The sequence below is a fragment of the Crocodylus siamensis genome, chromosome 2 (assembly GCF_052110815.1).
Source record: "Crocodylus siamensis isolate JL-2025a chromosome 2, ASM5211081v1, whole genome shotgun sequence".
Taxonomy (NCBI): Eukaryota; Metazoa; Chordata; order Crocodylia; family Crocodylidae; genus Crocodylus; species Crocodylus siamensis.
The window spans coordinates 220,060,369-220,081,391 of record NC_143396.1 but is presented as its reverse complement, the minus strand read 5'-3'; the positions used below and the strand labels follow the sequence as shown (position 1 = coordinate 220,081,391).

The window sequence follows — 21,023 nt, the reverse complement described above, 5'->3', positions numbered from 1 at the left end:
TTGGCAAAATTCTTGTAGAACCTCTTGTTGTCTTTCACCTCCCTCTCCAGGTGCAGCTCATTTTTCACCTTTGTCTTCCTGGTTTTGTGCCTGAGGTTCTTCTGTTTTCAGATGAGCTTCCTTGGTTATCTGCCTGTTTTTCTATTGCCTGTATATTTTCCTTTTGCAACTGAGGCATCTAGAAGCTCTTTGTGCATCCACATTGGTCTCACTATTCTTATATTTCTGTTGGGTTGGAGAAGTTTTTTGTTGGGCTTCCAGTACTATGCCCTTTAGAAACTTCCAGTCCTCTTGGGTGACTTTATCCTTCTGTCTTCTCATGGCATGATACCTATTAACTCCTGAAATTGGTGAAATCTGTCATTTTTTAAATCTAGTATCTTAATTCTGCTGACCCATGCTTTCCCGGTCCCAGAATTGCTAATTCTATCATATCGTGATTGCCTCCTCCCAGGTGTCCCATCACCTTCACATCTTCCAGTCCTTATTGGTCAGGACAAGATCCAAAAGAGATGATCCCCTAGTTGTATCTCAGCCTTCTGGAACAGGAAGTTGTCCTCCACACAAGTTAGAAACTGGCTCAACATTTTATGTTTGGTTGCATTTTTCTTTCAGCAAATGTCTAGGAAATTTAAATCTTCTATCAGTACTGTCTTATAACTTTTAGATAATTTTGTCACCTCCTTGAAGATTATCCAACTTTTCCTTCCAAAAGTGTCCACCTTTTCCTTCTTCCTGAACCAGGGAAGAAATACATGTGTGTTTGACATAGTAGGTGACACCATCACCTTTTCTCCCAACCCTGTTCTTCTGAAATGGATTGTAGCTCTCAATGTTGACATTCCAGTGATAAGAGCTATTGCACTGGGTCTCTGTGATAATCAGATTATAGTTCTTTTCACAGGCTGTGACTTCCACCTCATCTTTTTTATTCTTCATATTTCATGTATCTGTATATATACATAGGATGTATTTTGCATTTTGACTGACTTGTTTCCCTTTTGCTTCACTTGTTGCTGTCCCGTGGCTTTCTGTCCCTTTCCCAGAGTTGAACTGCTTCTTTCAATCCTTTCCCCCTTTGGATTGTTTGCACTGTCCTTGAAGGATTTTATTTACCACACCCCTTGAAAACTAGTTTTAAAGCCCTCCTTATTATGCTGGCCAGACAGTGCCCAAAGATGGATCACGTGTCTTGATAGTAGTTATTTTCGCCAGAATATCCAGTCATTGTTGAAGAATCCAAAGCCTTCACGTCAGCGCCACCATTACACTCATGCATTTACTTCTATGATGCAATGGTCCCTGCCTGGGCCCTTACCTTCCATGGGGAGGATTGATGAGAATGCTGTTTGTGCTCCAAACTTCTTAATCCTGCTGCCAAGTGCCCCATATTCTTCTCCAATTGATTTAGTGTTGTTCCTGGCATTATTGCTGGTACTTACGTAGACCAGTGCTCTGAGGGACGGAAGAGCTCTGGCAGTTTTTCTGACAACCTGAATTTGGGATCCAGGCAGACAGCACACTTCTTGGGACTCCATGTCCAGACAAAAAATTGGTTCTTTTGTCCCCTACAGAAGGGAAACTCCAATTACCACCACTCTTCTCTTCCTTCCTGGTGTAGCAGTCTTAGAGGCCCCATTTCTGAGGCACTGCACTTCCTGCTGTCTAGACTGCTGAGTCCTCCGATGCCTGTTCATGTCCTCACCTCTGTCTTTTCCTCAGCTGTTCCACTGCAGAGTGCTTGAAAACTGTTGCTGATTTCAGTCTGTTCCCCTTGAATTCTGAGGACCCTCTTAAGAATCACGTGTTGCCACTTCTCTTTTCTGTTTGGCCTCTCTAGTGCCAGCTTCTCATAACTCCTGTTCAAGAAATCTTTATTTTCCTTGATAGCATGCAGTGTGGCTTCTGTTCTTCCAAACTTTCGACCTCTTCTTTCAGTATTTGAAACCAGCTTACAGTTGGTCCAGCTAACTTCCAAGGGAAGTGGTGCTTGCTCCTACCCTGGGGGTCTTCAAAAGGAGGCTAGATAATCACCTAGCTGGGGTTGTTTGACCCCAGCACTCTTTCCTGCCCATGGCAGGGGGTCAGACTTGATCATCTACTTAGGTCCCTTCCAACCCTACTGACTATGAAACTGTGAAATAGCCTTGACCCTATGGGAGGAAAATGAATGTGGCACATCCCGTGCAGGTCACAACTGCTGACTCAGCCTCCATGTATGTCTCCTTTGTTCCTTGGATGACACCTTGGCTATAAAAACAAAACAAAACACACAAAAAACTCAAAGAAAAAGGAAGGAAAAATAAAGTTAATTGTATAGAATCTAGGTTAAGAAAAAGCTCTCAGCGATGTCAGAAATTGCTCAGTTTTCTCAAGCCCATTGCAAATCCTCTGATTGCAACCTTTTCTTTCTTGCTTTCTTGCCTTCTTGCTTGCTTTTTTTCTTCTAATTTCAGGCCTTCTAATTCTCAGGTAACCTTTTTTTGGCACAAATGTTGGGGCATGGGATAGAATTGTGTTGAATGGTTTCACGTACCAACTCAGCAAAGGTTTAAAGGTCCTTGCAAACCACAGAGCTACGATTCAGACTCAGAGGAGCCATGTCTGCTCTGTCCTATGAATCTAGTTCTATAGAGCTATTTGTGTGCTCTCTTCTGAAGTGGTGAGGATGAAATAATGATGAGCTCCTGAGAAGATGAGCCCGCTTCCCTCATGGTAGGAGGATATAGAAGCTTTAGAGCTTATGACCCCAAAGGAAATGAAGACTGAAATCCAAAGGCATAGAAAAAATGCAGGGGTTGATTTTTGGTTCTTTTTAAGATGGGACCTATGTTGTATCTTTGCACAAAGTGTGTGCTAGAGCAATTGAACTGTGTCATTGCAGGTAACTAACTCTGCAATAAGGCTGTTTTTCAAGCCTTTTAAAATAGTAGTAAGTACATTAGTGCTGTTGATGTTAGTATTATGGAGCATGTGGGAAAAGCTTGAAGAGGAAGGTGGAATGGAAAGCAAGATGCTCAGAAAGGGAAAGAACTGTGCTAGCCCAAAGCAGATGCAAAGAGAAACACTCAAAGGAGAACATTGCTTTCTTTTAAGAGTGGGGCCTGGCATTGGTTTTGAGTTCCCAGTCCAATTGTGGTGGCAACTAGCCTTCCATATCAATCTCCCTTTCAAAATCAGAAAACTTCCACTTCAGCTGAAAGCCTGTGGTTGTGGGTATAGGGCAGGGGTCGGCAACATTTTTGGTCAGATTGCCGAAAACATCTACAACCTTGACTTGTAAGATGTTGGTGTGCCAGGGGTGAAAGGGGATGGGGAGTAGGCTTTGCAAAAGGCCCAATCGTTGTTGTGGCAGCACACCCTGATCCCTTTCCTGCAGTCCGCCCCAAGGTGCGCCTGCTGCCAGCATTAAAGCTGGGCTGAGGCTCCACAGACCTGGGTGCAGCTGCATGCAGCCTCCTGGCTGCCTGCCATAGCCAGCCTGGGCTCTGAGCAGGCCCCTGCTACCTACCACAGAGCACCAACTGCTCACAGCAGGCAGCAGGGAGGCTGCAAGCAGCTGTACCAGGGTCCATGGAGCCCTGGCTCATGGGTGGCTGTGGGTGCATGCACACCTCAAGGCAGATGGCATGGAAGAGGCCAGGGCTGCACTGTCACAACAAGGACTGGGCCTCTCATGGCTCCCCTGCCATGTGTCCTGAGGCATGCCTGTCAAGCAAAATGCCTTTGCATGCCATGCAAAGGCACACGTACCAGTGGTTGCCTACCCCTGATATAGAGTACCCTTTGATGTAATGAGAGGGACTATTTCAATGAGCCTTAAAGTAGCTTTTTCTCCACTGGCTGCTATGAGACAAGTGTTCATGGTTTTGGGGTCAGTTATGGTGCCCCCCCACCCCCCCAGCTGTTACCCTTTTTGTATGCATGAGTCTTTTTTCATGACACACTTCCCCATGGGCCTGCTCAACTTCATCATTACAGGTGTGGGCTGTATGACTGGCATGGTGTCTTCTCCTGACCCTCAGCATAATCACTGACAGTCTGGGCAAGGAGATCCTTCCCTCTCCCTACCTGGTTGAGGCAGGGACTGCTTCACTCCCACTGTTGAACTCCTGCTGTGAGGGGATCCAATTAGTCCATGTCATATTTGCTTCCTGCTCTGGATCATGTTTACAAGCCAAAGTGCTGTTGTAATAATAGTAATAAGCAACCCTGCAGCTGTCACGCTAGCTTCATAGACTTTCTCTGGTGTCGGTTCTCTGGCTCCCTGACAGCATCTGTTTTGGAACCCATTCCTGTACGTGCCCACAGCAGCTCAGCTGCCTGCATGCCTTGTGCCAGCAGAGGCTGCTTGAGACTGTCCCTAGTCAAAGCAAAGTGTAGACAGATAACCAGTCTTCATTTCTTCTGCTTGTGTTTGTTTCTAAGTCCTTCCTGGCCCCTTCCCAATAGACAAGTTATTGCTAATGTTGTTTTCCACTCTGTGTGGTTGGGGTGCATAATGGAGTAAATTCAGCCTCAGACTTGGTAAATCAGTTGTTTTTCTGAAAGACTTGTCTGGCTCCCTCTCGGCCCTCCTCTCTCCTATGGAGCCCTCCTGCTTTGATGAATGTACTGTATCTCTGCTTTATTGGCTCCCATTCTGCCTTTGAAAACTGTTAGCTCTGCTTGACACAGCATACTATTGTACAAACCTTCTGATTTAAGGAACATGGAGGAGCAATTGTTCTTTTTGTCTTATGGTTTACTGAGAGAGGTTCACAATCTGCTCTGAGCTCAGGTGTAGATGCTTCTTGAGTCATCTCAGTGTGTGTCGCTTGTTTTGTTAGATGTTCTCTTGGCTTTGGTCCCTTTTTCACTTACGAGAAGTAAGCCATGTGCATGACAGGCATTGGCTCAAATGTTTTTTCATCTGGGATGGACAAGTTTAGCAACAGTAAAAGAATCCTTACAGGAGCCTTGTCCTGTAGTCAGTGTAAATGCACAGTACCCTAAAACACCATTCAGAAACTAGGAAGCTCAGAGTTCAGTTTAAACTTAAGAGAAATCCAACTTTGAAAGTCAGGAAATTCAGAGTAAAGGTACTTGACGTACATTGTGTCTACGGCTGAGAGACACCAGCCCAGTCCTGGCTTACTCTGGGTGGGGCTTAGTGTACCCCAGAATTTTAGCTTTGTGTAACAGCTTTGTATTCACAGACATCTGCAAGATTATGGTAAATGAAAGAAACCACATTACAAAGGATGTGGTGCTTTCCCAAGCATCAGCCAGGCCTTTTTAGAATCACAGAAGATTGGGCACTCATCTTGAAGCAGTGGTTCCTTTGTATTTCTGTCATGACCTTCTATAAGTCTCTTGGGACAGTTAAGATATTTCAACAGTGTATTCAAACACAGAATTCAGTGGTAGTGATGGAAGAAATATTTCCTAATTTTTCCTTGAAGCTGAATTAATGGCCTTTGCTCTCTGTCCTGGGCCTGCTGAACGTTGTGCTAATTTCCTTTAGCTAGGAGACCATCACTGAATTACCAATCCTATGTGGTATCTTTGACATCTATGTAGGGGTCAGACTTATGTGAGAGACTCCCAGCTGGAGAGCAGCATGGTAAACTGCTTGTGAGGCTCAGTGCCAGCCTGAAGCTAGTGTTGTGATATGTCAATATGGATTTCATGAAGTCTGTAAAAAGGAATGTCTTGCTCCTCATGTGACTGCATAGACAGTGCTGTTTGAACTAATTTCCCTGCTGTGTAGGGCTAGGAGGCATTTGCTGCTTTGGCTATGAGACAACCTGGGTCCTGTACACTGCAAGTTTTGGAATGTTTCAAGGATAGGGGGACATGATTCAGTCTGTGTTACCTATTGCATGCCAGTGTCCTCCTGGCCAAAAATCCTGCTTTGTACAGCTAGAGGCAGGTGGAGTAGCGAGCCTGTCATAGACCTAGCCCTGCTCAAGCCTTGGATAATGTCCAGTGACCATGCAACAGGGACAAACACAGGGGGATTGACCTTTTTATATTGCTGAGTTCTGGTGGCTGATCCTTAGCCAGTTAGGCTCAACTGTGAGAAGTCTCTCCCTGTATCCCCAGTTTTCCACTGAGTGTCTCTTTTCTTAACTAATGGAGCTGGCCCTCCTGTCCATGGACTGCCACCTTGATGGGGTGGAGAGGCTTGCATGCACTGATGGCCCTAAGAGCAACAACATGAGGAGTCATACTCCTGGTAGGGTCACCCATGGCGGTAAGGTCAAAGGTGAGGTACCAGACGAAGAACAGATCAACACTACACAAAGACCTCAATGGTGGAATGGGTGGATGCAGAAGGCATTCTTCTCAATGGCTGCGAAGGAAGATGAAAACTGTAGTAGAAGTTGTCTTGGATCTCCTTGCCAACGGACACGGGTTTCTCCTCCACCAAGATCTGTGCAATGGCTTCCTCACATAAAACAAGTCATGTGCAGTCTTCTCCCACTGGTCCCACTGGAGCTAACCCACCCTGCTGAATTCTCTGCATTTGTCTCTCTTCAGCCCTATATTAGAACCTGCACTGGCTTATTTCCTGTCTATTTACACTAGGAAAATGCTGTGCTGGCATTGCTAATATTAGGAGCTTTTATGTAGGTTGGCCTTGGGTGTGTTTTATCATCCTGTTTTCTAATCCTGATGTGAGTAGGTAGTGAAAATATTTGAGTTCAGGCTGTGAGTTTTCTCTAGTACAGAAAATGTCTACAAATATTTCTGTTAGGGGTGTACTGCTAAATATTTTCTTGGCCGGTACTGATAACCAATTATTAACCAGTTATATTGGCCAATACTGATCTGATGACCAATTTATAGGAATGCAGCCAGGCAGTATAGAGAGCAGCTCCCTGTAGGTAAGTCTGTGGAGGGGAAGGGGCATCGGGGGTGCAGATTGAGTCTTCCATAGTGAGGGAGGGAGTGGGGCAGGGGCTGGGGCACTGCCCAACCAGGGTGGTGAATAGGACACAGGGTCGGGATCGGGATAGAGCCGCTGGCAGCTTGTCTAGGGGATCAGCATCCTAGCACTTAAAAATGGCAGCGGGGGCACTTGAGCTTTAGTTCAGGCGCTGCAACTACCATTTTTAAGCTCAGGGATGCCTTTAACCAGAGCCAAGTGGGACAAGGGCAGATATGGGCTGCACACTGTGACCTTAGGGCTCCACATCAGCTGCCCACCCAGCAGCAGGAGGCACAACTTGCTGCTCCCACTGCTGCTGGGTGGGCGGGGACATGCAGCCAACCTGTAGCCCCCAGGGTAAAGGCAGCAGAGCAAAGAGCCCAAGCCCACAGTGGGGAGCCTACTTCCACCCCATATACAAATCTGGGGAGGCTCATGCACCCTTATGCCTCCCCTGGGGGGTACACACAGTGGTGGGGAGCTGCCACTTTCCCCTGCACCCCTTGGATGAGCTACCCACAGCTCCGTCCTGTTCCTTGCCCTAGCCCCAGATACCATTCACTGCCTGGGCTGGGTAGCACCCCTTAACTTGGCCCACTCCCTCCCTTACCGTGATGGCCTCAATCTGCCTCCCCCATTCCCCTTCCTCTCCACAGACTTAGCTGCAGGGTGCTGCTCTCCATGCTGCCCAGATGCATTCCTAGCCACATACATGTGTGTGGCTGCGTGCATGCACGCGGAGTCCAGGGGCACCAGCCAGAAGGCACGTTGTATTTATTGGTGACATTATTGGCTACACCAGCCAAAAAAAGCCGATAGCTGATAATGTTAATTTTCCTTTTATCAATGCCGATCCCATATGGCACCGATATATCAGTGCACCTCTAATTTCTGTTGAAGCTTTGCAGCCTCTCTGGGAGGCAGTAAGGATCACACCTCATTTTACAGTTAGGGAAACTGAGGTAAATAGAAGCTGGAGACTCTCCCAGATTACGAATGGTGAGTGTCAAAGCCTGGAAGAAAATCCAAGGGTCTTGACTTCAACTTCTAGCCTGTTGTGCTGAGGAGAGACTGACACTTCTACTAGCGAGAGGGCTTAGGAGGGAGTCCCTGCTGTTTATCTTGCATTGCCTCTGCTGAGTGGAAAATATTTTTTTTCCCTTCTGACTTTCTAGTGGGAAGGCAATTTCAGGAAACAAACAAAAAGAATGTGGTAGATACGAGTTATATCTCCATGCCTATATATATGTTGATTTGCAGAGTTGTACTTCAACCTTGTTTAATTCTAAAGAATATCTTCTCCAAAATTATATCACTTTTTGTACAGAATAAAATTTCTGAGATTCTCAAAGTAGATCTTAATTTGAGATAAAATTAATTAAAATATGTCCCCTAAGAAGGTTAACCCCCTCTGTCCAAACATTTTTATTTTGAATCATTTTAACAGGGGAATAACTCTTAACTAATTTTAATATCATGTATATGCTACATCTGAAAAGAATTACTTTGTAACTTAATTAAAGTAATGGCTTTTGTTTTTCAAAGTGGTAGATTTATTATTCCCAGGTAAACCATGTTAAGAATAATTTATATTCAGTTGAAAGTATGTACCAGTCATTTTTAAAGGTAAAACAAAGCTTTACAAATCCAGAAAATCAAGAGTTTAGGTTAAATTTAATGTTTAGGATTTTTTTAGGGTGTGGAAATGCACAGGTAAGTGATCCAACCTCTTAAACTATGCTATGTAGTAACACCAGAAGAGTTAAACAGAGCAGGGCAGTAACAGCTTTCAGAATCAAATGAGTCTAATCTGGGGACCAGAAACTATTAAATATTCTTATCGTAATTATATGGTTATTTCCTGTGTGTTACAGAGCAGAATTAGAATTGTTTGCATGATTTAACTGTGCATTTCCACACCTTAACATGTTTGCATTTCCTTCAAGTTTTACTTCAATTTTTAATTTCCTGGACTTGTTGCACTGGTTTGAGGAATAATTAGATCACCTCTATTGATTTTTTTTCGCCTTATTTTACTGCTACAAACTTGCGACCATAACTCTCTCTTTGTTTAGGTCTGAAATGACAAGTGATGAATATCACCTTTCTCATAATACCAAACACAGAGAGGCAGGCAATGAAACTGAGAGGCAGCCTATTAGAACTAATAAAATAAAAATCCTGTGGAACTCACTGCCACAAAGTACTAGCTGAGTCCAAGGATTCAACAGTATTAAAGAAAAGAAAAAGGATTGGGTATTTATGGCTAGTGTGACATTCTGTGGTGATACTAGATAGGATTAAAAATACAGTAAGAATATAAATATTTTTGCTTAGCATACAAATCAACCTCTAGTTTATAGGTGGGATGGTGGGGAAAAAAACTTTCCCTCTGGAGAGACTTTTGCATAACTGTCTCATGGAATATCTTATACTTTCTTCTTTAGCGTTTGATACTGACTTGGCAGATACAGGACCCCAATGTTTTATATTTTCTGTAAAACTTTCATCTTGTCTTGGGTTTCTCTATGTGGAGTGGGCTTTACCAGTGCTCTGCTGTCTGTCAGCTCAGTCGTGCTTGCTGTCTGCTAGGGTGAGAATGAGGCCCTCCTTTTGTATGTAGCAGTTTGTCTGTGTGGTGACCCCCTCTTTCCCTCAGCCAAGCTCCCGAAGCTTATTTTTCATATTTATGGAAAGTATGAAATCGGTTGAACTGCTCCCTGTAGGGGTGGAATTTTATTTTGTGCATTTACCTCATGGAGGGAAGCAGTTCAATGGGATAATAGTATCTGCTCTGAACCAGTGCTAATGGCCTACCCCTCAGGGAGCTTGAAGAATTCTCCCCTGGAGAGTCAGCATACAAATTCTCTTCCAGGCGGCTCCTGTGCAGCCCTTTGGTGATTAGTCACGCTGGGAGTGGGGAGAACAGACAGTAATGTGAATGCTGGGGGATGGTTTTAGCCTTAAAACTGCAACTGAGACCAGGAAAGGTCTTGGTGGTATGCTGTGTACTGAGGCTGCATTGGGAGAGGGGACACAGCATTGAAGTTAGAAAAGCTTTTGGGATCCTCCACTCTCCTTCCCAAGGGGACAGCGCTATGATGTTCTGCCCAGAGCAGTTTTAATGCTGTATGAAGTATAACTTCTATCCCTTCCCTTGGGCAAATGCTTTATAGTCTGAGACATCTGACTGTCAGGGTGTTTTCATGTCACCTTGGCCTACGTATCTTGCATTTATTATCCATCTTTTGCATGTAGCTTGTGCAATGCCCTCCATAGAGGTCGGTGAAACATCATCCATCATGAAAGTTCTTTTCAACAACACGCACTTCACTTTGAACCCCCAACACTTCTATATGACTGTATTTCACACACTTGATAACTAGACACAGGCTTTAAGTGCTACGCAACTAGATTGGGGTCAGGTTGGACTTTGGGCCCTTCTAACTCCAAACCCTGTGCGCAGTACCCAATCCTATGTGGTTGTAGAGCTGTAGGGAAGGGGATTTTGTTCTTTTGTCCATTTTTTTTTCTTCTTCGGCACGGCTTTCTCAGCTGGAGGGTACAGAACTGCACTAAGGTGGTTAAGGCTGGAAGAGTTTGAGATGCTGAGAACAAGTTGGAAGGTGGGAAGCCCCAGGGTCTGTGGCTGGTTGGTTGGAGAAGCATAGTCAGCTTTTGCATTCTCTTGTGCATAGTGCCTTAAAGAAAGAAAGCATCAAGAGGCTGAGAAGCAGAGGGGCCTTCATGTTGGGGATTTGGGGTGCAGCCTACAATGAAAGGCTGCATTTTTTTTTTTTTTGACAAGTGTTATCCCAAGGGGCAGATGAGAGGAGAAACGCAGCAAAAGGACTGGAAACTGCCCTTAAAAGAGGGAAATGGCATGTCTGCCTCAGATGGAGGGGCCCTGGGTCTTTTACATTGTAGTGCCATCGGGTTGGGAATTTTCTGGGACAGACACTTGGTTCTCTAACATTTTAATATTATGAAGGGATTTGCATGCTGCAAGTCCTAGCAGGACAGGGGTCATACAGCCTGCATGCTGGCTTCGGCCCATGGAGACATATGATCTTGGCCCGCAGACATGGGGCTTCAGCAACTGGATTGACCCAGTTTGAGTCAGAGGCAGATGGGCACATGCAGTGTGGGACCCAGCTGCCACCACTACTGCTAGCACTGCTTTTCCTCAGAGTGGCATGGGGAGAGTGCTTTTCTGGGCAGCTGGGGAGCTTTGTCAACAGTCACTTCCCCCCGCTGCCATAGGGACAAATGCTGGCTATGACCACTCTTCTTGTGCCAACATGGGGAAAAGTGGTGGCAATGGGTGCTTTCCCTCTGCAGCTGCTGGCAAAAAGGGTGACAGCAGCTGGGTCGTAGCACCCACCTGTCACTCACCAGTTCTCTGACCCAAGCTGGGTCAGTGTGGCTCACAGCCTGAAAAGGTTCCCGATCCCTGTACTAAGGGGCTTGCTTGGAGAGTTAGTAAAGCTGTGAGGGCAGGGGCCTGTGGGCTCTGTGAAGCTTCAAGGGTACTGTTCCAGGCTGAGTTTTTAATCCTGTTATAGTTCCAGGTGGGTTTGATTTAAGTAGGATATCCCCTAGGGCACCTGTTACATAGGATGTTGGCAGCAGTTCTGGGCTTTGGCTGGAAAGGTAGAAAGCATAGCCAGGCAGCGTGTCCTGTCTAGCCAGCAGGGCATTTGCCCCTTCCCCTCTCTCTCTGATGTGTGGCCACTGTAGTCAACCATTCCCTCCCTTCCCCTCTCCTCCCCAGCATGCATCTGGCAAAGGAGGATGAAGGAGCATAGCAGAACAGGCCTGGCCTGGTTGATAACAGATGGGAGATGCTATCAGCAGGCTGGGCTGGGCTGGGATGAAAGGGTTTCAGCAACCCAGCTTCTCCCAGCTCTGCTTCTCTTTTTATCATTGAGGTAACATTGTTCTTGGGAGAACACACCTGTTGGGAGCTGAGCCTCATACAGACCCTTTCCCTCTGCAACTGGCAGCACTTGAAAGTATGTCTCTTCCCAGGTTAAGTGTTCCTCTCATCTGCGATGGAAGGACGGGGCTGGGCTAATGCTCTCCCTCAAATTCCAGCTTTGCCAGTGTAGCTCACAAATCTCTCTAGAACAGGGGTTTTCAACGGGGGGTATGCATACCTCTGGGGGTGCTTGGGATGGCCCAGGGGGTACTCGGCACTTCTGCCGCCACCATGCCACTGCCACTTCTGCAGCTGCTGTGCCACCAGCACACTTTCCAATTGGCTGCAGGGGCACCTCTCCCAAACCCACTGCTCATCAACTGGCTGCTGGGGGACTCCTTCCTCCTTGACTGGCTACCAGGGGTAACCCAAAAAGGTTGAAAACCCCACACTGTGGAAGGATGGCATGATATCTCCATTCCATTGCCAACAGGCTGTTGTACTCCTAAAGACTAAAGGCCCCTCTCCTCGTATCCCTACTTCCTCCAACAGTGCCTGTATTCTGGAACCCCCTGTTCGTGGAGTAGAGTAGGGCATCCTCAGCAGTGAACTGTTGTCTTTAAACTCTTGCCTAAAAGCCCCTGAAACAACACTCATTGAAAGGGATCCCCAAGCACATGGGGCTGGTTGGATATGTGATTTGCAAAACCCTCTCTCCAATAACTTTCCCTCTGACACCCCTTGTCCTAAAAGAGCCTACAGCATAACGGAGGCAGATGATGGGCTGCACTAGAAAGCCTGCAGGAGGGGAAAATGTGTGTTCTTAACTCTCTTGCTTGATCATTTTGAGGGAAGCCCCCAAATTCCAGAGGATGCTAGGATGGGTAGAGGATCTCCTTGTGTAAGAGAGGGGAGAGGGAAAAGGAGCTGATTAGGGCATATGCTGCAATATCATGGAGGCTGTGCCTCTACCATGGCTGGTGGAATCCCCAAGGTGATGCCGTACTGCCTATCCACATATTTCCAGGCACTGGTTCTTCCCAGTAGCCTGAAACTTACCTTCACTGTATTTTTTGAGAGTTTGGCCCTCGTTACTGGATGTGGGAGAGACCCTGCTGCTGACATATATCAAGTTATCTCTTTCTCCGGTGTTGCAGTGCTGCCTACTTGCTCCCCCTTGGATTTTCACTGTGACAACGGGAAGTGCATCCGCCGCTCATGGGTCTGTGATGGAGACAATGACTGCGAAGATGATTCTGATGAACAGGATTGCCGTAAGTTAACCCCTGAAGGGGAGGATGAGTTGCCTTGGGTTTAACCAGTGATATAACTTTGTTGCAGGACCATAAAAACATCTTCCCCAAGTCAAGACCCATGGCTCATGTAATCCATATCCTGCCTCTAGCAGAGGTCATTACCTGATGCCTCAGTGGAGGGTGACCCTCCCCCATTGCACCTGGCCAACTGTGCAGCTCTGCATCATGGGGGAGGGGTGCTTCCCTTTCCCAGCTGGAGAACAGCTTACACCCTGCTGCCTCTTAGTTAATGTCCCATGAAACACTTCCCCTCATTTCCCAACGAGCCAAGCTTCTCATGTGCTTCTCACAGAAATGCCTACCCTGTGCTAAATCCCACTGAGCAGTTTGTCTGGCTGGTTTCCTGTGGCCTCAGGTTCCCCTGTCTGACTGTTGTTGTGTGGGGCTGTCACCAGTCCTCTGCCTTCAGACCAGTTTCACCAAGGAGAGTGTTGACACTGGCCTGGCCAGAGACCTGGTCATACAGGAGCTTGTCACCCTATCTGCAAAACAGCCCTGCTGATACCACACTATCTCTGGTAGTACCTGGGGTGGTCTCATGCTACTTAAACTGATTGAAGCTGAATGGGATTATACCCTGACCCTTACAGATTGGCTCTCTCCTTCCCTCCCCTTTTGTATAGGGAAGAGAGAGGTTAGTTGGGGTCAGCTTTCATAACTAAAAGGTTGGTCACTGATTGAATTGCCCCTCCCCTCTCCACTGGTTGTCTGTTGCCCCATCTCAGTGACTGCTAGTACCATGCTGGAGAACCGGCCTTTCCAGCCTTTCCTGCGTTAACGGAGGTCATAACCCCTCTTGAGCTGCACCTGGTGTTCGGAACTGAGGTTTTTTGCTGTCTCTCTGGGGCTCTCAGCTCCCTGATACACAGTCATTTTGCTGTAAGCTTTTCAACTCATTAAGTTCTCATTAAGAAACTGGGGGGCTGTGGTGTAGACACCCACACAGTCAAATGGGTCACCAGCTGGCTGGAGGGCCGCACCCAGAGGGTGGTAGTGGATGGGTCCTTCTCAACCTGGAAGGACGTGGGCAGTGGGGTTCCGCAGGGCTCGGTCCTCGGGCCCGCACTGTTCAACATCTTCATCAGCGATTTGGATGAGGGGGTAAAAAGCACCCTGTTCAGGTTTGCTGATGACACTAAGATGTGGGGGGACGTGGGCACACTGGAAGGATGCAACGGACTACAGTCGGACCTAGACAGGTTACAAGGGTGGGCAGACGAGAATAGGATGGGTTTCAACACAGACAAGTGCAAGGTGATGCACCTCGGGAGGAACAACCGGCACCATACCTACAGGTTAGGGAACTCCCCTCTTGTCAGCACGGAGGCGGAAAAGGATCTGGGGGTCATCATTGACTCCAAGATGAACATGGGCCGGCAGTGTGGGGAGGCAGTTAGGAAGGCCAATCGCACCTTGTCATGCATCCACAGATGCATCTCGAGCAGGTCCAAAGAGGTGATCCTCCCCGTGTATGCGGCACTGGTCAGGCCGCAGCTGGAGTACCGCGTCCAGTTCTGGGTGCCACACTTCAAGAGGGATGTCGGCAGCATGGAGAGAGTCCAGAGGAGGGCCACTCATATGATCAGGGGACAACAGGGCAGGCCCTATGAGGAGAGGCTACGGGACCTGAACCTGTTCAGCCTTCAAAAGAGAAGGCTGAGGGGGGATCTTGTGGCCTGTTATAAACTAGTCAGGGGGGATCAGCAGGCATCGGGGGAGTCACTGTTCCCTCGAGCACTGCCAGGAGTGACCAGGAATAACGGTCACAGGGTGGCAGAGGGTAGGTTTAGGTTAGATATCAGGAGGCGCTACTTCACAGTCAGGGCGGCTAGGGTCTGGAACCAACTTCCAAGAGAAGTGGTGCAGGCTCCTACCCTGGGGGTGTTTAAGAGGAGGTTAGATACACATCTTGCTGGGGTCGTTTGACCCCAGTATTCTTTCCTGCCATGGCAGGGGGTCAGACTAGATGATCTGCTCAGGTCCCTTCCGACCCTAGAAACTGTGAAGCTGTGGAAGAAGGAGTGTGCAAGGGGCTCTATGCACACACAGTCCTCAATACACTCTGTGTCTGCTCCTTCTCTGGACAGCGACAGAGGTTAACTCTCACCAATCAAGTGCCTCATGCCATTTTTTCATTCCTCACCATGGAAGAAATACTACTTGATGGGAATTCCACCCCAGTCTTTCCCTTTGTATGGAGTGTGGTGGTAGGGATTAGAGTTCAAGTGCATTGATTTTTGTGATGCTTTGAATAGGATAACCAAGTCCAGTTTTTCAGTTTCAACTTCTATCTCCTGTTCAATCAATGTAACTCATTAATAGGGTCAGCCCACACTGCCATTCTTCAGGGCAAAGATTGTGGTCCTGCTATTTGGTAGCTTAAGATAATAGTCTCTAGTTCCATTCTGTATTATGTTTTCAGGCAACAGAACAGGCGGGAAAGAGTGATGGTTTTATTGAGAAATATGAATCTAAAATCAATGCTGCTGACGGATGCTGCTGGCTTGTTTTTTCAGCCTAGGAAGGGTTAAACACCATACCTCTGATGTATTGAGGTCCTTTCTTGAGAGCATCACTTATTGGTTGCACCTGGTGATCTTCAGCAAACCTCAAAACAAAATGGCCCAACATAAATTCAACAGTTACCTTTCCCTAGCTCATGCTGTGCTTTGAAACTGGGCTGGCTGGTTCTTCAAGGGTTAGACCTTCCAGCTACAGACCCTTTGTCATGACTGCTTCCTGGCTGCATATCAAGGGAAAGCAGGAGGCCCAGCAGTAGGTTTCTGTTCTGTAGGGGTTAGAATGGAGAAGATTCTCTGCTGGGATCCAGTGCTGGCTTTTACCCACTCTGGTCCCTACTACTTGCTGTCCTATGGTGACATAAGAAGGGTGAGATTTTGCTCCTTTGTTCTCAGCTGCAGACTTGAGTGTACAAAATAAATTTTGTCTTGCCTTCAGCTCACTCTCCATTGTGTCCCTGCAGCTCCAAGGGAGTGTGAGGAAGATGAGTTCTCATGTCAAAATGGGTATTGCATCCGCAGCCTATGGCACTGTGATGGTGACAACGATTGTGGTGATAACAGTGATGAGCAGTGTGGTGAGTGACATGAACCAAGGAGTGCCTGATGGAATGCTTAGTGGGTGCCTGATGCACAAAGCATTCTGTCTACAACAGATGCTTACAAAGGGATGAGCTATCTGCTGGGTGCCATTGCTTTTCTAATGGTTTGTAGGGCCACACAGGTGGCTTGTCTGGAGGAGATATATGGGGATATGTTTGCCAGGGTTTACTGGGTGGCATTTGAGGCTGTGTGGCTCCCCCTTGAAGCAAAATTACGGTCTAATCTCTACTCATGCTGGAACCAGTTGTTCCTTGATACACAGTTCTGAATTCCTGTGGATTCCTTCTTAATCCAGCACTCACTACTGATTAAAAATGTAGTAGTAGGAGCAGAGTGATCTTTCACTTTGTGCCTGAAAACTGATCTAACATCTCTCCCAACTATACAGTTGATCTAATAAAAGATAATGCTAAAAATCCTCACCTCTATGATTAAAAAAATGAGCATTGGTGTTTTGCCCAGGTACTATGTAGCATGGGCGTATTTGGGTGCTCTGAGGGAAGTTGGGTGCAGTGAGCAACACTGGTATTTTTTAATGCCTTCAAGGACCCTGGGCTCTAACTAATTATCTTTCCATCTATGTCCTGCAGACATGAGGAAGTGCTCAGAGAAGGAATTTCGCTGTAGTGATGGCAGCTGCATAGCTGAACACTGGTTTTGTGATGGAGATACAGACTGCAAGGACGGCTCAGATGAAGAGAGCTGCCGTAAGTTAGCTCCCTGTTATGTTGGACCTGCTACCAAAACTGGGTTTGTTTTATCCTGTAATGAATGGTGGAAATGAGCTGACCCCGCCTGTGTTAGTGGCTTAGCTGTGTTCCAGCTCTGCTGCAGGGCCCACTGCCAACCCTATAATGCAGGCTAAGTACAGCGTCCCTCTGAACGTCAGCTTGGACAGGCATCTTGTGACAGCTCCAGGCTGCTGCTTCCTTCTGCTCCCAGGCTGGTGTGACCTTGAGCCTGAGCCCTATACTATGTGGAGAGAGGATTTCTCCCCTCCCATTTTGTCTGATTCCTGTAGGAAGTTTTTGAGGAGCTCTGCCTGCTGGCAGCATTCTTTTGGCCTGGGAGCCGGAAGCCTGCCCATCAATGGTGCAGCGGTGCCACCTGCCTCCCTGCTCTTTTACTTGGGTATTTTATATAGAACTTTGTGCAGTACAAGCTGAAGTCTGTGGAATGGCTGGGCTGGGTGTGGGGGATCTTCCAGTTGCTTTCCCCCTTCTACAGGCCTGTAGTGACTTGGGCAGGATCCTAGTATCCCCACCCCCACCCTTTCCCACCACCCTTTGCACCTCCCTGCTGTGTCTCTGAGCAGCAGTTAGTATCTGTGGAGGTTGCTCCCATCCCCCACCCTTCTCTCAAGGGCATTTTGCAGAATTTGTTCTAGATAGGAGGAAACTTCAAAAGGCTCTTGGAGGGGGATCAGGGCCTCCAGCTCCTGAAGGGCGGGGGGGGGGGGGTGTATGTGGGGGAGTTGTCTTTTATCTCTCCAGATAATGAGTGTTGGCAGGGAGCCAAGGGCTGCAAAGATTTCTGAGCCAGGAAAGGGCTCTGAGAGGAAGCCAAACTCCCTCCCTCCTTCCCACTCCCTTGCCTGTCCCTTCCCTGCAAGCCAGGAACAGGCCCTGGGGAAGAGGGTGGGGGCAGGAAGGGGAGATCTCCAACTGAACCCTGCATGATAGGAAGGAGTAGAAACGACCCTCCCACTTTCCTCAGTGTACTCCAAAGTGTAGACCTGTCCCTTTCCTTATTCTATAAGACGTTTAAAGATCAGTACTTCATTCTGAAACAGTTTGTCTCCTATCCAGGCTCGTTTTATCAGCTTCCCTGTGGCTGCCAGCTGCCGCCTTTTCCCCCCCCCTCTAACTCCACCCTTGACTTTGTATCTCTCTAGGCCAGTGGTTCTCAGTCATTTTGGGGTCCTGACCTTCTTAAGAAAGTTATAGCGCTCCTTACCCTCATGATCTCATGGTATAGATAAAAAAGTAAGACTACAATCCCACTGTGACTTCTCTAGCAATCCAAGAAAGATCCAAGGTCCCTATCCCATTGTCTCTCTTGCCTCAGCTAACTCTATGGGTAATCAGAGTATTAGAATAGGGTTTCTTGGTCAAAGCCTTGTGTGCCTAAATGTTTTCCGTCTCCAAAAGGTGTTCTAGGGTTCCCCTCATGCTGTGGGAGAGGGAGGAGGAGGGGTTCAGGGAAAGGGAGGTAGAGGGAGAGAAGAATTCAGTCTCTGTTGTACTGAGCCATCTAGAAAATTCTCATGGCTGCACAGAAAAATGTATCCATGTAGCTGACTCCGAGCAGGACAGTAGGCAAACCCTTAGCATCCTGTGCCCTGCACAGGGTTACTCTGTCTGACAAGGATTGCTAGTGATAAGGAGTGGTCTGTTTTGGCAATGTTCTTTAGGAAAGTGACACTTCAAAGGCCTAGCGAAGACCTGGGTGCCTTGCTGCTGTGCTCTTTTCCTTCCTGTTGGATTTTGAGTATGATAGTACAGTGAGGTTCACTGTACCCCAAAGGCTGGTTTTATTTTAAAAGGCAGAGGCTTGGGCCAGGATGTAAGGAAGCCCTTGCTTCCCAGGTGGCTTATTGTTTTGCATCTCCTCTGAGGTTTAATAAACTACACAAGCCTTTCACAGAGGCATTATTAGTAGCTTTTATTTGAATAAAACTTCAGGAGATCACCAAGCACAGGTCAGCTAGTTTGTTTGGTTTTTTAAATTTTTATTTATTCATCCTTTACTGGCGAAGATGACTGCATCCAGTGTGGTGGGGAGAAGAGAAAAAAGAAGTGGGAAAGAAACAGGGAGGGAGAAGAGAGAAAAGGAGAAAAAAGGGAAAAAGAGAAAAAAGAGAGAGGAAAGAGAAAGGAGGGGGTGGAGGCCAGGTCACGTGGGTATGTAGGTGACTTACAAGCCTGATCTTTGCCTTGAACAATCTGCTGTAGCAGGGGCAGGAAAGTGATGAGGACTAGGTATGAGAGGTTTTCATTTTCCTAGCCATGCGTTTCTTCATTGCTCCTGCCATGTGTTGCTATTCGAAGGCCAGTGCTCTGTTCTGGATTGATGACCTCCAGGATGGATGGTCGCGAGTGATTTGCTCCCACAACTCTGGGTTGATGGTGAGACTCTTTAGGGACATCTTTAGGGTGTCCTTATACCGCTTCTTTGGTGCGCTGCAAGAACATACTCAATTTGACAGTTTGCTGTAGATTTTCTTAGCAGGCGAGTGTTGGGCATTCTTGAAAGGTGGTCGGCCCATGTTAGCTGCACCAGTTTCAGTAGAGTGTGAATACTGGGGAGAGTCTTCTACTGTTTATGGAGAGTTTATGAAGACTGTAAAAGGCTATAATCCATCAGTGACATGAAGTATGTGTTACAAATCCTTGGTCTGTTACTGTGTGAGACTGAGGATTTCTAAGTCAAAATAACTTCTACAAATCCTTGGTCTGTTATGGTAAGTCAAATAGATCAAGCTCAACATATGATTTCACACAATCCTTTTAACAGCTAATGTGTTTACAGCATATAATCTTATAAAATAATCACATGTAGGAGCTAATCTCAAAAGGAGAAGTATCCCAGAAATACCCCAATACCAGGGACACACATTATTCTTACCAGTAACTGCCTAGCATTCTGAAAAGAATAAAAATAAAAAGTGCAAAATTACTTAATTCAGTGGAAAGGAAAAGATTCTTACAAACAATTCTAAAATAGTTGACTTAGCTTAAGGTCATGTGAAGTTTAGTTAGACCCTTGCCATAACTAACAAAGCAAAATGGGAGTTGGTTAACTATTTAATAAAAACTACAAGATCTTATTTTAATAAGCACATAAACCAACTAAGAAAATATGCCAGCAGAAACCAGTATTACCTGATGTCCCAAGGGCAGGAGGGGGAGTCAGCATTCTTGGGGTCCTGTTCTTGCCTTATTCTCTGTCCCTTCCCATCTCTATGACTTCCCTTCTGTAACATAGGGTTAACTTTTTTGAAGTACAGACCCCTGAATAAGGTGGTTGATTTAGGAAGCCACTGTTGCAGTATTACCAACCCCACCATGCTAAAATTGTGAGACAAACCCTTAAAAAAAATCAAGAGATTGGCGTGTAAATCATGAGATGATATTTTTGAAGTGTGTGTGTAGGGGGATTATTTGTGAAGGTGTGGGGGACTGTGGGTGTGTGTGGGGGGTTTGGAGCCTAGGGAGGGAGGGTCCCCACACACCTTGGCAGGATGCAGGGTACTGTGGGACAGTAGTCAAGGGCAGCAGGAGGGCTGGGGATGCTGTGGCAAGGGGCAGAGACACAGAGACAGACAGCACCTAGCTGGTAAGTGGAGGGGAAGGGGCGGAGGGGAGGCATGGGGAGGAGGCAGGAAGATCGAGGCCCCCACAGTGAAGGAGATAGTGGGGCAGGGGCTGGGGTGAATGGGGCCTTAGGGCTGGGGCAGGTCGTCCAGAGGCGTGGGGAGGGTGCAGCTCCCTACAGCTGCACGCACCCTTGGGGGAGGCATGGCGGGGCATGTGCCTCCTGCAGGGCAGAGGCGGGCTGCCCATTGCAGACTTGGGGCTCTCTGTCCTACTGCCTTTGCCCCAGGAGCTCAGCTGCGGAATGCCATTGCTGCCCACCAAGTGGGCAGAGAACATGGGACATGCTGGCTGCACGGTGCGTCCCCTGCCCGCGCAGCAACAGGAAGCACACTGGCGTTGTGTGGCTGAGCTCCCAGGGCAAAGGCAGGA

At 47.2% G+C, this 21,023-nt stretch overlaps 1 protein-coding gene across 3 annotated transcripts in view; it reads left to right on the top strand.

Moving 5' to 3' along the window:
* LRP4 (LDL receptor related protein 4) overlaps nt 1–21,023 on the top strand; it is a 120,554-nt gene that overhangs the window by 63,528 nt on the left and 36,003 nt on the right. For all 3 annotated transcript variants that reach the window (XM_090033080.1, XM_090033079.1, XM_090033081.1), the window contains exons 3-5: nt 12,995–13,111; nt 16,137–16,250; nt 16,866–16,982. In XM_090033080.1, coding sequence (XP_089889206.1) covers nt 12,995–13,111; nt 16,137–16,250; nt 16,866–16,982 — 348 coding nt within the window. The remainder of the gene's footprint in view (nt 1–12,994; nt 13,112–16,136; nt 16,251–16,865; nt 16,983–21,023) is intronic.